Below are 17,741 nucleotides of genomic sequence, written 5' to 3'. Positions count from 1 at the left end.
CACCAAAGGCCCATATACTACCCACTACTGCTACCTGTACGCTCTCGTTGGCTGGCCCTCGCTTCATACCCATCGCCAAACCCACTGGCTCCAGGTCATCTACAAGACCCTGCTAGGTAAAGTCGCCCCTTATCTCACCTCGCTGGTCACCATAGCAGCACCCACCTGCAGCACGCGCTCCAGCAGGTATATCTCTCTGGTCACCACCAAAGCCAATTCCTCATTCGGCCGCCTCTCCTTTCAGTTCTCTGCTGCCAATGACTGGAACGAACTACAAAAATCTCTGAAACTGGAAACACTTATCTCCCTCACTAGCTTTAAGCACCAGCTGTCAGATCAGCTCACAGATTACTGCACCTGTACATAGCCCATCTATAATTTAGCCCAAACAATTACATCTTCCCCTACTGTATTCATTTATTTATTTTCCTCCTTTGCAACCCATTATTTCTATTTCTACTTGCACTTTCTTCCACTGCAAATCTACCATTCCAGTGTTTTACTTGTTATATTGTATTTACTTCGCCACCATGGCCTTTTTTTGCCTTTACCTCCCTTATCTCACCTCATTTTCTCACATTGTATATAGACTTATTTTTCTACTGTATTATTGACTGTATGTTTGTTTTACTCCATGTGTAACTCTGTGTTGTTGTATATGTCGAACTGCTTTGCTTTATCTTGGCCAGGTCGCAATTGTAAATGAGAACTTGTTCTCAACTTGCCTACCTGGTTAAATAAAGGTTAAATAAAAAAAATTTCAGCATGATAACGCACGACCCCAGATCTGAAAATATCCCAGTTCTTCCATGGCCTGCATACTCACCAGACGTCACCCATTGAGCATGTTTGGGATGCTCTGGATTGACGTATACAACAGCGTGTTCCAGTTCCTGCCAATATCCAGCACCTTTGCACATCCATTGAAGAGGAGTGGGACAACATTTTACAGGCCACAATCAACAGCCTTATCAACTCTATACACTGCATGAGGTAAATGGTTGTCATACCAGATACTGGCTGGTTTTCTGATCCACGCCCCTACTTTAAAAAAAATCTTTATCTGTGACCAACCGATGCATATCTGTATTCCCAGTCATGTGAAATTAGGGCCTAATGAATTTATTTCAATTGACTGATTTCCTTATATGAACTGTAACTCAGTAAAATATTTGAAATTGTAGTGTGTTGCATTTATATTTATGTTCAGTGTATATTACATTAAATACACTATGATATGTAATAGCTTATTGTCACAACACAATGTGTTATATAGCAAAGGACCAAATTATAATGTATTGGTTATTTATTTAATTTAGGAATTTTCTCTAAACTGATTCAATTCAACCCCTTTCACTTTGTAAAATAACAATATAGCAAAATCTAATTAAATACAAATCTCTGTTTGCAATCAAATTACCTGGTAAATGTATAATGCATTTGTTTTAATAGTCTGTATGTGGCAGAACTACTGGGCATCATAAAATCCCAGTCCGGTCAGACAAGTGTAGAATAATTGTCCCATCCTCCTCCTCCCAGCCTGTGGCTCATAAAAGCTTTGAACAAAGACCTAATCTGTGCGAGGCAGTGGTCCTTTAAACGATGGCCCACTTTCCCCTACCCTGCCTGCCAAACCACGCAAACATTCCTGACTGACATTCAATCAGAGAAATTTGAACCGAAGCAAGATGGTCTTTTATTAATACCTCTCTGTTTGCTTGACTGGTCAGCGCCAATATGCACGGTTTGGATGGGTGGTGTACAGTAAGATGATGGGTTCTCTCTGATAAGGGTGAATGAGGGCTAAACTGCTATTCTGCAGAAAGGAACCATCAGACCTCATCCTGTCGCTCCTGGAGAGCCATGTCACAAGCTCTTCAAAAACCAAGTGACAGAGAAAGGAGCAAGCAGCAGCACGCTGGGCTGAGTAGCAGCTCTGTCTCTCTCTCGCTCTCTCGTTCTCTCTGAGTGTCTGTCTCTCTCAGATAAAATGTTTTTTTTATTATATTGACAGTAGTATTTGCTGTTCATGATTAAATGTACTGTTTTCCTTTTCCTAAGAAAGTATTTGTTGCATTTGCCAGAAACAAAATCGTTGAACTTAACAAATGGACTGTAGCGCCACTACCAGTGAGGCAATATTCTCGTGGTTCCATCCATCCATCCAGAAGGGTGTGTAAAATGTCCCCTGCCAGCCCTGAAAGGGGGGCCCTCCTCTTCTGGTGAGATGCAACTCGAGGCAACAGTACTGCATGTGAGGCGGTGGCAGGCAGGCGGCATGGCGGCTGGCGATAGCACGGTGGCACGCTTACGTGATGACTTAGGTGCTGGAGTGCAAATTGCATTGCTCTCCTGCTATTCACTTCCAATTAGGCAGCGGGCCGAGTGATGCGTCTCGGAGCAGGAGCTTCTAGCAGCCAGGCATCAAAAAGAGCAGTGTCGCTCAGTGACATCATTGAGGGATGGAGGGGAAGGGACTCCTGGAGCTACAATAGGATGGCAGCCACAGCTTGATGTGACTAAGTGAGAATTGTGATTAGTATCGATGAAGAAACAGGGACACTGAGGAATGACAGAATTTTATTTTGGACATGAAAATCCCCAAATCAGAAAGATAAAAATCTCCAAATAAACATGCAGATTCAGCTCCTTTTTAGTCTTACAGTCTTGAAACATATTGTAGCTGTTTCAAGATCAAGTGTCAATGGTGTAGGTTAGTAAGGTTTTCAATATTTTACCTTCATTCACTAACAACATGTTGGTTGTGAATGTGGAAATATTGTTTTGATTGCCATAATTATTGTGATGATTTTTGCCCAAATCAACCGCCAGATGGTAGGGTATGGTCTGGTGTCACATTTGTGATCCTATCATATAAATCTGGGTCCATCCCAGTAGCTACATCATGCTGCCTTTAGCACAATTCACAATCTGCCTTTCTTCACATTGTCCACATTGTCTGCTTTGAAATGTTGAGGTTCTTTATTTGATCATATTAGACTATGAAATATTGAATGGGCCGGTGTATGAAAGCAAGGCATTTATCTGCATGAATAGCCCCTGTTTAGTGAAGTAGGTAATGCGCTTTAACCTCTTGGGGCTAGGTGGGACGCTAGCGTGCCACCTGTGGTGCACTCCATCAACAGCAGGTGCATTTCAAGAGCGGCAAATTTGAATCCAAATAAATGTCAAAATTCAAATTTTTCAAAAATACAACTATGTTACACCATTTGAAAGATAAACATCTCCTTAATCTAACCACGTTTTACGATTTCAAAAAGGTTTTACGGCGAAAGCATAAATTTAGAGTATGTTAGGACAGTACATTTACAAGAGTTGTGTGTAATGTTTTGTCAAGTCAAAGACAGGGTCACCAAAACCATAAAACCAGCTAAAATGATACACTAACCTTTTACAATCTCCATCAGATGACACTCCTAGGACATTATGTTAGACAATGCATGCATTTTTAGTTCTATCAAGTTCATATTTATATACAAAAACAGCGTTTTACTATGGCATTGATGTTGAGGAAATCGTTTCCCTCCAATAACCGGCAGTCAAGTCAGCGTCAGAAATTAAATAATTAAAATTAGAAAACATTGTTAAAATATTATATTGTCATTTAAAGAATTATAGATTTACATCTTTTGAACGCAATCAACTTGCCAGATTTAAAAATAACCTTACTGGGAAATCACACTTTGCAATAATCTGAGCACTGTGCCCAGAAAAATACGCGTTGCGATACAGACTAGACGTCATGTTGGGGAGATCTAAAATCGAAAATACTATGTAAATAATCCATTACCTTTGATTCTCTTCATCAGATGTCACTTCCAGGTATCACAGGTCCATAACGAATGTAGTTTTGTTCAAAAAAGCTCATCATTTATGTCCAAAAATCTCCGTCTCGTTAGCACATGATGTAAGCCAGCCGGACTTCTCGTCATGAACGAGGGGAAAAAATATATTTCCGTTCGTTCAAACATGTCAAACGTTGTATAGCATAAATCATTAGGGCCTTTTTTAACCAGAACATGAATAATATTCAAGGTGGACGAATGCATAGCCTTTTATAACGTATTGGAACGAGGGTACCCAACATGAAGTAGCGCCAGGTGTCTAATGGGACATCACCGTTCCATGGCTCTTGTTCGGTCAGATCTCCCTCCAGAAGACTCAAAACACTTTGTAAAGGCTGGTGACATCTAGTGGAAGCAATAGGAAGTGCCAAAATATTCCTAAACCCCTGTGTCTTTCAATGGGATAGCTTTAAAGTCAATACAACACATCAGGTATCCACTTCCTGTCAGAAAATGTCTCAGGGTTTTGCCTGCCAAATGAGTTCTGTTATACTCACAGACACCATTCAAACAGTTTTGGAAACTTTAGAGTGTTTTCTATCCATATATAATAAGTATATGCATATTCTAGTTACTGGGTAGGATTAGTAACCAGATTAAATCGGGTACATTTTTTTTATCCAGACGTGCAAATGCTGCCCCCTAGACCCAACAGGTTAAGTATCATCCCATTCATGCATGCAAAAATGTACACTAAACTCTGTCGCATGGTTTCACACTGCAGCAGAGCCCTCAGAGAGATCTTAAAGCTGCAATATGTAACTTTTTGGGCAACATAGAAGTGTGAGTTATAGATATGTCATTCTCGTTAAAAGCAAGTCTAAGAAGTGGTAGATCTGTTCTGTGTGCATTATTTCTGAGATTCCCGCGCTTAAGTTTTGTTTTTGCATCTTTTTCAGTTTAGTACACCAGTTTCAAACAGCTGAAAATACAATATGTTTGGTTATGAAAAATATATTTCACAGCGGTTTAGATGGTACAATGATTCTCTACACTATACTTGCTTGTTTTGTCACATAAACTGAAATTAGGCTAACTATTCAAAAAAAATTGATTTCTGCAACCGCTGTATGACTGCATTCTGACTTCATCTTATGGTTGCTGGTAACATAACAGTGTTCTGGGTGTATTTATGACTGTGGGGGTGATGTACTGTATCAAGCAAAATAAATCATCTAGGCTATAGGTGGAGTGTGAGAAGGGTCGTAAAAGTAATTTAGGCCTACTTAATTTAAAATTTAAAAAAAAGAAATACAGATATTTTGTATTTTGTGTTTTGTCTATTACCTTCCAGTAATAGTTAACTGGATCACATAGGCTAGGCAGTCTGCGAACCTTGTAAACATGTCCCTTCATTTTATCGAGACAGTATAAAAGACAAACAAGTCAAATATACTGTCTGTAAAACAAGCAATGATTATTGAGTTTACAGTAAGCTATTGGCCCGGATTAAAAATGAACTCATGCAATGTCAGGAGTGTATCCAGCATCAGATTGATCTAGATAAACAGCATACTGTAACCTGACTTCAACTGACTGATATCTGTCAAATAGTACATCTCTGTCAAATATTACACAGCTGGTATGTCTCTCGGTCTTATGACAGGCTTGTGCATTAAGCGTAAGCGTAAGTTAATACTGTACATAATGATTACTAACCACTAGAAAACGTAGCCATCTTGCAGACACTATGAAGTCAACAACAAAAGTATAGTTTTAGTAGATATTTGATCAAAATTACAGTACAGTGCGTCAGCCCCCCACAGCCTCTCTTTGAGATGTCTCCCTTCACACTACAAGGACTCCAACTCCATAGAGGGCTCTGGAGAGGAACCTGCAACATATCTATCTCACTTACCTTTATTGTAGAACTGAAATCTATAGTGACAACAAATGAAACCGCTCATTTACAACAATATATCAACAAAAGTCTTGCAGAGGTTGGGGAGAAGATTTGACTCCAGAAGACACAGTCTGTAGATTGCTTTATTTGCCTGACCTGTTTTATTAACGTGTAGACTCTAGAAGCTGCATTCTTATGTGGGACACCATAGACGGACGGATAGCATAGACGGACGGCTAGCATAGACAGACGGATAGCATAGACGGACGGACGGGCCTGCTGTGTTTTTTAGTTTTTTCTATTTAGCGTGCCATAAATCCGGGAGATGAAAATGTCACAGAGCAGGTTCATTTTCCAAAGAGGTTTTGATTGCTATGAGCGTGTAATTGATTGTTCCAAGGACAGGGGGAAATCTAGAAATGTCATAACAGTCCTGCTTAGGTCGGTCCCACCGCCAGGCAATCAATGTGAAGTAAAAAGGGATATTGATTTGTGAGCAGCGAAAACTGTAGCTTGAGACAACCGGAGAGCAGTTCAGGAAAGTGGCACAGACATGCAGACCTGTCACTGGCACCTATGAATTACCCAATTTTCTGTGAAGATAGTATTACCTGGGATATTCAGGGTATTGCAGGCAGCTGTCCATTAGCTAACCCTGTCAGGCTGCTCACTGACTGCCTTGTCACTTTAATGAGGGAAATGTTGACCTTCCATGGGATAAATTTTGATATCTTTACCATTACAAAGTTAATACTAACAGGCTAATAGTGGAAGTTAAATACTGTTACTGGGGAAACGCAGACTAATTTCAGCATGCTAACTTGGAAAATGCCAAGATTGTGTCGTACATTTTTAAATGTTTGTATTACTGTATTCTGACATGTTTAATACCCATTCAGTATTGTTTTAACTGAAAAAAATAAATCATTCCTGTAAGTGTGAGAACATGATTGCTGTGTTCTAAAATTGCCTTGGCTCAGAAAATGGCTGCTTCTCCTGGATATTCAGGCCTTGTTGTGCCAGGGGTCTGTTCTAACGGATTAATGTTATAAACACCTCAAGTAGCTGTTTTATGATGGACACCGTAGGTTTTTTGACCTTTGCATATCCCTGTCTGAAGATATATTTGTAGTGACACAGATTGGAGGCTTTGCAGGGGTTTATGTCATGATAAATCTCAGCCCTGGCATGCGAACCCTCTCATTATACAAGCCTAGTTAGACTGAATGCTGCCTATACCAGACTAAAAGGCACAACATTTCCTCAGAAGGTCTATTTTGTAGTTTAGGAAACATTCATAAAAGTTGATGATCACTGAAATGATGACATCATCTGTATTATTGCATCTTGTTTATTCTTGTGCTGTATTTTGACAGTTGTAGCAATTGTAAACTACAGGTATTCAGTTGACGATTTACTACTAGGGTGGAGTGTTCCAGTATTGCATTGACACATTTTGTCATCATAAAGTTTTAGGATCTTAATTTGACACGGTTTGCTACAGCAGGAAAATAATCCAGGAAATGTGAATTATGTGGATTATGATTAATGGACATCGGTGTAGGAGTTTATACATTTTTTGTAAGAGAAATTCAAGTCTGAAATGTGGAAATTAGTGGAAATTACAATCTTCAGATGCCTTTTCAAGCCTCAAATAGACTACAAGTTTTACATTTCCTGCATCCCTGGAAAGTTATTCTGCAACAGGTGATCAAATTAAGATCATACATTTGTATCAGAGATGTAGACTACAATGTTCCTAAGTAACATCAGAGAAGGCTCTGCCCTTGCATTTGATATTGCTAATTGGCATCAACCAAGGGTTGGCAAAATGGAGTTACAAAGAGTGTGAGAAGTGGAAGTAGACAAGTGGGTATCTTGGAGACACCCATGCCTGGTGCCTTTGGATGTAGATAACCAGGGATACTGTATATAATGACAAGATGGTATTTTCTCCGCCCTAATTATGGGAGTTGTTGTCCCAAATGTGGGAAGGCAGGTGGTCTGTATTCCCGCATGGACGGGAGTGGACCTTCTCGCGTCACCTCTTTTTCACTGATATTACTTCTGATCAAATTGGCAGGAAATGCTGCTGATAATTTCTGTCAATTTCATCTGGAAATACAAAGTATACTAAATGTAGACTATTCTCACATTCTGTTACTTTCGGATTTTAATTCCTGATAATTAAGTTATTATCTTAAGTTTTTGTTTCATTAAATAGCCATGCTGAGTTTGATAGTGCTCTATGGCAGTGTAGATAAAGTTACTTGAACATAGTAAATTGTATAATCTAATTGCCATGAAATAACTATTTATCAGATGCATGTCATTGTGCTCCATTGCTGTATAATTGCTAAGTGTCTCTTAGTGAAATATTTATTAATGCTAATTCTTAATCCATGAATTAGTTAGAAGGTTCACTATCTGCATGAAGTAGGCTAAGTAAAGCTGTTTTGCTATATCTGCAATATGTCACCAGACAATCCTTGAAACTTCTACTTGAAAATGCTCTTTTATCAATCAATATTTGGTAATGGTTGACATAAATGAAAGGTTCTACGGTAATTTGAATTTGACAAAAAACAATGTGCTATAATTGACTTCTGTCCATAGTCTCTATCTAGACTTTCAAAATAGAAGACGTCAACTAGAAGCTTGTCATATACGATAGTGTTCTCGTTTATCTGTGATAACTACAGTTGAAGTCAGAAGTTTACATACACCTTAGCCAAATACATTTAAACTCAGTTTTTCACAATTCCTGACATTTAATCCTTTTAAAAATTCCCTGTTTTAGGTCAGTTAGGATCACCACTTTATTTTAGAAATGTGAAATGTCAGAATAATTGTAGAGAGAATTATTTAATTTCAGCTTTTATAACTTTCATCACATTCCCCGTGGGTCAGAAGTTTACATACACTCAATGAGTATTTGGTAGCATTGCATTTAAATTGTTTAACTTGGGTCAAACGTTTCGGGTAGCCTTCCACAAGCTTCCCACAGTAATTTTGGCCCATTCCTCCTGACAGAGCTGGTGTACCTGAGTCAGGTTTGTAGGCCTCCTTGCTCGCACACACTTTTTCAGTTCTGCCCACACATTTTCTATAGGATTGAGGTCAGGGCTTTGTGGTGGCCACTCCAATACCTTGACTTTGTTGTCCTTAAGCCATTTTGCCACAACTTTGGAAGTATGCTTGGGGTCATTGTCCATTTGGAAGACCCATTTGCGACCAAGCTTTAACCTCTATGGGCTAGGTGGGACGCAAGCGTCCCACCCGTGGTGCACTCCATCAACAGCAGGTGCATTTCAAGAGCGGCAAATTTGAATCCAAATAAATGTCAAAATTCAAATTTTTCAAACATACAACTATTTTACACCCTTTGAAAGATAAACATCTCCTTAATCTAACCACGTTTTACGATTTCAAAAAGGTTTTACGGCGAAAGCATAAATTTAGAGTATGTTAGGACAGTACATTTACAAGAATCGTGTGTAATGTTTTGTCAATTCAAAGACAGGGTCACCAAAACCATAAAACCAGCTAAAATGATGCACTAACCTTTTACAATCTCCATCAGATGACACTCCTAGGACATTATGTTAGACAATGCATGCATTTTTAGTTCTATCAAGTTCATATTTATATCCAAAAACAGAGTTTTACTATGGCATTGATGTTGAGGAAATCGTTTCCCTCCAATAACCGGCAGTCAAGTCAGCACCACAAATTAAATAATTAAAATTAGAAAACATTGGTAAAATATTATATTGTCATTTAAAGAATTATAGATTTACATCTCTTGAACGCAATCAACTTGCCAGATTTAAAAATAACCTTACTGGGAAATCACACTTTGCAATAATCTGAGCACTGCGCCCAGAAAAATACGCGTTGCGATACAGACTAGCCGTCATGTTGGGGAGATCTAAAATCGAAAATACTATGTAAATAATCCATTACCTTTGATTCTCTTCATCAGATGTCACTTCCAGGTATCACAGGTCCATAACGAATGTAGTTTTGTTCAAAAAAGCTCATCATTTATGTCCAAAAATCTCCGTCTTGTTAGCACATGATCTAAGCCCGCCGGACTTCACTTCATGAACGAGGGGAAAAAAATATATTTACGTTCGTTCAAACATGTCAAACGTTGTATAGCATAAATCATTAGGGCCTTTTTTAACCAGAACATGAATAATATTCAAGGTGGACGAATGCATTCTCTTTTATAACGTATTGGAACGAGGGTACCCAACATGAACTCGCGCGCCAGGTGTCTAATGGGCCATCATCGTTCCATGGCTCTTGTTCGGTCAGATCTCCCTCCAGAAGACTCAAAACACTTTGTAAAGGCTGGTGACATCTAGTGGAAGCAATAGGAAGTGCCAAAATATTCCTCAGCCCCTGTGTTTTTCAATGGCATAGGTTTAAAGGTAATACAACACATCAGGTATCCACTTCCTGTCAGAAAATGTCTCAGGGTTTTGCCTGCCAAATGAGTTCTGTTATACTCACAGACACCATTCAAACAGTTTTAGAAACTTTAGGGTGTTTTCTATCCATATATAATAAGTATATGCATATTCTAGTTACTGGGTAGGATTAGTAACCAGATTAAATCGGGTAAAATTTTTTATCCAGCCGTGCAAATACTGCCCCCTAGCCCTAACAGGTTAACTTCCTGACTGATGTCTTGAGATGTTACTTCAATATATCCACGTCATTTTCCTTCCTCGTGAGGCTATTTATTTTGTGAAGTGCACCAGTCCCTCCTGCAGCAAAGCACCCCCACAACATGATGCTGCCATCCCCGTGCTTCATGGTTGGGATGGTATTCTTCGGCTTGCAAGCCTCCCCCTTTTTCCTCCAAACATAACGATGGTAATTATGGCCAAACAGTTCTATTTTTGTTTCATCAGACCAGAGGACATTTCTCCAAAAAGTACGATCTTTGTCCCCATGTGCAGTTGCAAACCGTAGTCTGGCTTTTTTATGGCGGTTTTGGAGCAGTGGCTTCTTCCTTGCTGAGCAGCCTTTCAGGTTATGTCGATATAGGACTCGTTTTACTGTGGATATAGATACTTTTGTACCTGTTTCCTCCAGCATCTTCACAAGGTCCTTTGCTGTTGTTCTGGGATTGATTTGCACTTTTTGCACCAAAGTACGTTCATCTCTAGGAGACAGAACGCGTCTCATTCCTGAGCAGTATGACGGCTGCGTGGTCTCATGGTGTTTATACTTGCGTACTCTTGTTTGTATAGAGGACACAGGTGTTTGGAAATTGTTCCCAAGGATGAACCAGACTTGTGGATGTCTACAAAAACATTCTGAGGTCTTGGCTGATTTCTTTTGATTTTCCCAGGATTTTCAAGCAAAGAGACACTGAGTTTGAAGGTAGGCCTTGAAATACATCCACAGGTACACCTCCAATTGACTGAAATGATGTCAATTAGCCTACCAGAAGCTTCTGAAGCCATTACATAATTTTCTGGAATTTACCAAGCTGTTTAAAGACACAGTCAACTTAGTGTATGTAAATTTCTGACCCACTGGAATTGTGATACAGTGAATTATAAGTGAAATAATCTGTCTGTAAACAATTGTTGGAAAAATTACTTGTCATGCACAAAGTAGATGTCCTAACCGACTTACCAAAACTATAGTTTGTTAACAAGAAAGTTGTTGTTGAAAAATTAGTTTTAATGACTCCATCCTAAGTGTATGTAAACTTCCGACTTCAAGTGTATATATAAAACAATCAATAAAACATGTCTCTGTACTCTGACAACACTCCCTCTCCAGCATGGGGGGGAAGAGGGTGTTTTGGAGGCCATCAATGATCTCAGTTGGCCAATCCAGAAGTCTCTCTTGTGGTTGAGGGTCATAGCACATTCGGGAATATCTGGTGTGCTGCGTGGCTCCTTGTTCTCCATGTTTGTTTTGAAGTTTTGAATCCCATGACCATCTTCATCCATTAGCTGGCAACCAGTTCACCTCTAGAGCTTGTCCTGAGGCACTTGTGAAATATTGATTTTTAAAAAAGTATTATTTTCAGAATGCGAAGGAGGATGACATTATTCATTCTATGGGCTGACCCAGTGTTCTGTAGTACTTGGAATGCTCCTTACATTCAGCATTCCATAGAGTGCCCCTAAATCAAAGGTGAAATATTACCCACATTAAATGCATAGGTGCCTAGACAAGGCCGTTGTGTCCTTTTCATATTTAACTAAAAGCACATCTGCCATAACTTCTCCCAAAATGCACATTTTCCAACATGAATAAGAGGACATATACTGCAAGATGTCTCTTCGAAAGTATTTTTTAAGTATTTTGTTTTCATATTGTGGACTGGCTAAATTTGAGAGGGACCTTAATTCAACAGAGAAGAGTTTGATTGTTTTGTATTGATAATAGTTTTACTGATTCATCTACTGTATGAATATATGATCCTCCAGCCTTGTTCAAAACTGCTTAATATGCTGTATCACAAGTAATGCAAATTATATGATGTGAAATATGTCAATTAGAAAAACTGTGTTTTAATTATCAGTTCATTGATGCAATAACATTTAGCCCTATGAGTGTGAACAAACAGGTGAATAATGAAATGGATAATTGCTGTTTATGAGCCTGTCAAGGACAATATAACAATGTGACAGATTGCCAGCAACTTCTAGAAATGTTAGATAATGATCTTGTTATAATAAATACATATATTTTCAACAATTTACTGGTTCTTTGTTGTGCTGTGATTCATGTGTTAATAATTATCCAGATTTAGGTTTACATTTGCATAAAGAATTCAAATTTCTCTGTCAAGAAAGACTATCTCACTCTGTAACCACTTAAATGGAGACAGGATACATTTCAGCTCATTTTGAAATCTGAAATGTAAGTAAATATCGCTCAGTCTTTGTAATTTACTGCAACACAATCTGGTGGATGCAAGCATGGAAAGATATTATTCAACAGAGAAAGCTTAAGTTTTTTCATTGCAAGTTCATTGCAGTTTGGAGATACTCATAATCAGTTTGGAATAGGCCACTTGCAATAACACTTAGTAAAACCCTAGCAAAAATCCATTGCATTTTGCCTGTCATTGGCCAACGATTGTTGTAAACATCTCAACATGAGGCAGGGAAACCTTTGACACAGCACTAAGTCAGTGGCCCGCCGTGAATCACAAGGAGCCGCTTGACCTCTAGTAGTTTGTTAGAAAAGTCATGTGACATCCATACTGTTGATCCTCTCATGTAGCTCAGTCCTGCAGTGTGCATGTAGCCTTGTGTGGATTACACAGATTCTTTGAAAACAGAACAAAAAAGCACACAAATCCTCTTGTTTTGATGTACTTTGCATATTTTTCCATTCTTGGAAATATTTCAAAAGCTCAGTAGTGATTGCAACTCAACTAATTTCCCTCTCCTATGGTGATTTCTTACTATTATGTTGTCTAAACAGAGAGAGGGGTCTTGTAATGAATAACCTCGTCCCCAGGCTATTGGGCAAATAAGCCTGGGATATCAACGATTCAAACTTGGCCTTAGAATTCTATGGTCACTCCCACTATGGGAGTTGCCTACTGAGTAAAGTATTTGTCATCATTTATCACATGACTGTGAGGCGTGGGGAGGGTTACAAGGAAGATGTTGTAGATTAAGACAATGCCTATGCACCGGGAGTTTCTTCCGGTCTTTCTTTATTGGCTAACGAAGGCACAGTTTGACACGTTGGTCCACCAGACTTTCATTGGTCGGAAGTGTCTGGGAACGAGATTATGTGAAGCGTAATTACAAAGATTTCTAAATTGTATCTCTCTTTTTCCTTCTTTTTCAGTATATGAGCCTGATGAACATGGCGTCATGCGAGAGACCATCCCTGAGGATGACAGAGAGAATGACACTCCAACTGAAGAGAAGACGAGTCCCAAGGCCTCAGAGGACAAAGAGGTGGACAACAAAAGCAGCTACAGCTACCAGGACTCCCCCGTCAGTGTCCTTTCCCATCAAGAAGCCGAGTTGGAGTCGCGCTTTAGCGACACCAGCGATAGACTCTCTATCTCAGACTTCAAAAGTTCCTCACCACCTGAAAGCCAGAAGGACAAGGGGAGCAGCGGTTCGAAACACAAGGATGACATGCACAGCAGCCTGGAGAAAATGAGGGCCGCCTATGCTAACTTTCTCTCAGATTCCTACTGCACAGGGATCGGAATGGACTTGAAAATTGGCAAATCTCCCAGCAAAGCTAACTGTGACAGCACCAATGTTAGCACCAAGAGTGAATTTGACTGGCATCAGGATGCACTATCCAAAACCTTCCAGCAAACACACTCCCCAAAGCCTGTGTCCAAACCCAACCTCTTCAGCTCGGTCCACCTCTACAGACAAAGCAGCAAAGCAGGTGGGACAGTGTTTACAGGGGCCAGCCGATTCAAGTGTAAGGACTGCAGTGCAGCCTATGACAGTATTGTGGATTTGACAGTGCACATGAACAAGAGTGGACATTACCAGGACAACAATCACGGCAAACCAAGCAATGCCTCCACATCCTCTTCCAAATCAAGGAAACGAAATTTGCAAGACATGGAAGGGAAAGAGGATGCACAGAAAGTTCTGAAGTGTATGTTCTGTGGCCATTCTTTTGAGTCCCTCCAGGACTTGAGTGTCCATATGATAAAAACTAAGCATTACCAAAAAGTACCTTTGAAAGAACCTATCCCAGTACTCTCACCTAAATTACTGCCACCAGCAAAGAAACGGACCTATGAGGCCAACAGACCTTGTTCTCCTGATTCTACCACAGGGTTAGCTGGCTACAGCGAGGCCCAACGGTCCGCTGCTATTTCAAATGCTAACAGTAATCGCTATGGTTATCAGAATGGAGCTAGCTACACTTGGCAGTTTGAGACATGCAAATCTCAGATTCTAAAATGCATGGAGTGTGGAAGCTCACACGATACCCTGCAACAACTCACCACTCATATGATGGTCACTGGACATTTCATGAAAGTTACAAACTCAGCCTCTAAGAAAGGGAAACAGTTAGCCCTGGATCCCTTGGTTATAGAAAAGATGCAGGTATTAGCTGAGCCGCTTGCTAACGAAACTGATAGCGATAAAGTGTCTCCAAAAACATATTCCCCAGGGGGCAGTGAGAAAGATAGCCAGAGGGAAGGCACATTGGACAAAATGGAAGAAAGTGAAGTGAAAGATGACAAGGCAGACAGTGAGGATCAAAAGGCAGGGAACAGGGTGATTAAATATCGATATCTTCGTGAGGAGGATCTGGAGCAGCAGGGATTGTCAGGTGGTGGAGGGGATATCCTCAAGTCTTTAGCCAACACGGTCGCCTCTGCAATCAACAAGGCTCAGACTGGGACCCCCAGCTGGAGTGCCTACCCCAGTATCCATGCTTCCTATCAACTCTCTGGGATCATCAAGAGCAGCACTCATCTCTCAGCATCTCCCCCCATTCAGATAAAGCACACATTCAACCACAAGCTGAGACCGATCGCCCCAAAGGGGAAGTTTCTTCAGGGTGCTGGGGGAGTTGACACTCCACAGCAACAGTATCGAAAAGCGGACACCAAGAAAGAAAAGGTTGGCATTAGCGATGGTAAAGAACGTCTGAATATTAAGTTTGATATGGTGGAGAATAATGACAGCGATTGTCAGGACGATTCCTCTACCTCTTCAAAGCTCGATGCAGACTGTCTGAATGAAGGGAGTGATGTGATCAAAGGGAAGTGGAGCCCAGATTTCTCAGACAGAGGCAAGACACCAAGCCCTCCTGCCACCGGTGGACAAAGCACTACTTCAGAGCTTGTCAATGACACCCCGGAAATACTCGGCATAAACCCTCTAAGTGCACTGCAGTTAGTTCTGAACAGCCATTTGGGTAAAGCAAATAAGCCCACCAATTCAAGATCTGAAAATAGTAAACTATCTGCTCGCTCTCAATCTATATTAGCTGAACTCAACCAGAGTATGGAGAAACCAGCAGTGGTGGATGCTACCCCTGCTAGGAACAGTGCTAACATTGCCTTCCTGTTTGCTAGCAATGATCAGCCAATAGACCTGACAAAATATAAACCTAACAAGCCAAGTTCCTCCCATCTACAACCCTTTGCCCCAATGCCACAGAAACACGCTCTGTCTGACATTGCTGACATGGTCAAGGTTCTTCCTAAAGCCACCACACCAAAAGCCTCTATGCCATCAAGGATACCCACCATGAAACTGGAAACAGACGTGAGGCGCTCTGAGGGCGTGTCGTCTGAGGTATACTCGGTTCACAAGCGCAAGGGAAGGCATTCGAACTGGAACCCCCGACATCTTATCATCCTCCAAGCCCAGTTCGCCTCCAGCCTTTTTCTGACTTCTGAGGGCAAGTACTTACTCTCAGATCTTGGTCCTCAGGAACGAATGCACATCTCTAAGTTTACTGGACTGTCCATGACAACCATCAGCCACTGGTTGGCCAATGTGAAATACCAACTTAGGAAAACAGGGGGGACCAAGTTTCTGAAGAGCATGGACACTGGCCATCCGATCTTCTACTGCAATGACTGTGCTTCCCAGTTCAGGACACCACCAGCCTTCATCTCCCACCTGGAATCACACCTAGGGTTTCAAATCAAAGATATGCGCAAATTGCCTATTGAGCATCAGACGAAGGTAGAGGAACCAGAACTGTCAAAGGCTCTCAGTGTCCGTGCGACAGAGACGCTAGTCACAGAGGAGGATGTTGACACTAAGTTCAAATGTAAGCTGTGTTGTAGGACATTTGCTAGTAACCATGCAGTTAAACTCCACTTGAGTAAAACTCACAGCAAATCACCTGATAACCATTCACAATATGTGGAAATGGATAAAGAGTAGGAGTTGTTAATTTTTGCTACCTTTTTTGTTGTTATTGATTTTTGAAACACTGGTTAGATATTTCAGCCATGTTTCCAGTAGCATTGTGTAGTATGCATAAAGACATTGAAAACATTATATTGAATATGACATGGACACACTGGCTAGACTAAACCCTAAAATGTTAAAGAATACACCAACTTATACCTTTGCACCCTTCTCAAATGCATCACCAGTAATGACATTTATTACTGCTTGAAATATAATTGCTAACGTTCGCATGCAATAGCTCTGGCTATGACTACTATTTATTTGTATAATATGTCAAGTTTCAATTGTATTATTTCAAAGACAATGTAATGGATAAATTGTAATGTTCATCTCCAATGCTACACCTTTGTATAATATGCAGCTGTTTTAAACAGGTAGCCAGACACATGTTAACACATTTATTGCACTGTACATTGAACTGTACAGTGAATTGCTATGTAAAAATGTTTTGTGTTTCAATGATAGAACAGAAAAGCACTTTAATAAATGTTAAATCACCAGTTCAGACTCAGATTCTGTACATGAACCCAACACATTTAGACAGGTTGGAAACAAGAAAAAATTAAATATAAATGTGTTTCATTTTAAAAGGATGACAGTGAGACAAATGATACCTGCACCTTTTTTTACCAATTGAAATAAAGAATTAACATTTGATACCAGACTGTGTTCATTTTAAGTTTTCATGAGTCTCCTGTACGTCTCCTGAAATATTGTAAATTAACAATATATGCGTAGATCAATGTGTGGTTGGGAATGACTGTGTTCTTCATAACAAGTAGACATTTTCTTCAGCTCTCTTATTTCACAGCTATAAAATATAATTGCCTGCTAAATTCATAAACATTTTACACAATTTATCTCTTTTCTTTCCAGCAATCAAGTCCCTCAATTACCACCACCATCAAATCTCTGTTTTATAACAGGCGGCTGACATTTGATGGCAAATGGAGAAAAGCACATGGGCGCTATGGTGATTTGAATACTGTGACACCAACTTGCCCTCTGTTGGAAATGAGCAGGCAATCACAATTGTTCATCAGATGACTCCTAATGCAGTTAAAGTATTCAGCTATAATTTCTTCTTGCATTTATAATTACTGTCATAGACCT

The 17,741-nt window shown here is 40.0% G+C and overlaps 1 protein-coding gene across 1 annotated transcript in view; it reads left to right on the top strand.

Moving 5' to 3' along the window:
* LOC106572632 (teashirt homolog 2) overlaps positions 1-17,285 on the top strand; it is a 78,669-nt gene extending 61,384 nt beyond the window's left edge. Inside the window, exon 2 of the mRNA XM_014146989.2 lies at positions 13,555-17,285. Within this exon, the coding sequence (XP_014002464.1) occupies positions 13,555-16,598 (3,044 nt within the window). The 3' untranslated portion in view covers positions 16,599-17,285. The remainder of the gene's footprint in view (positions 1-13,554) is intronic.
* Positions 17,286-17,741: the final 456 nt, after the last annotated feature.

This window comes from Salmo salar, chromosome ssa15 (assembly GCF_905237065.1).
Source record: "Salmo salar chromosome ssa15, Ssal_v3.1, whole genome shotgun sequence".
NCBI lineage: Eukaryota > Metazoa > Chordata > Actinopteri > Salmoniformes > Salmonidae > Salmo > Salmo salar.
Note: the sequence above shows the minus strand (reverse complement) of the source record. Positions and strands in the feature narration are given on the sequence as shown.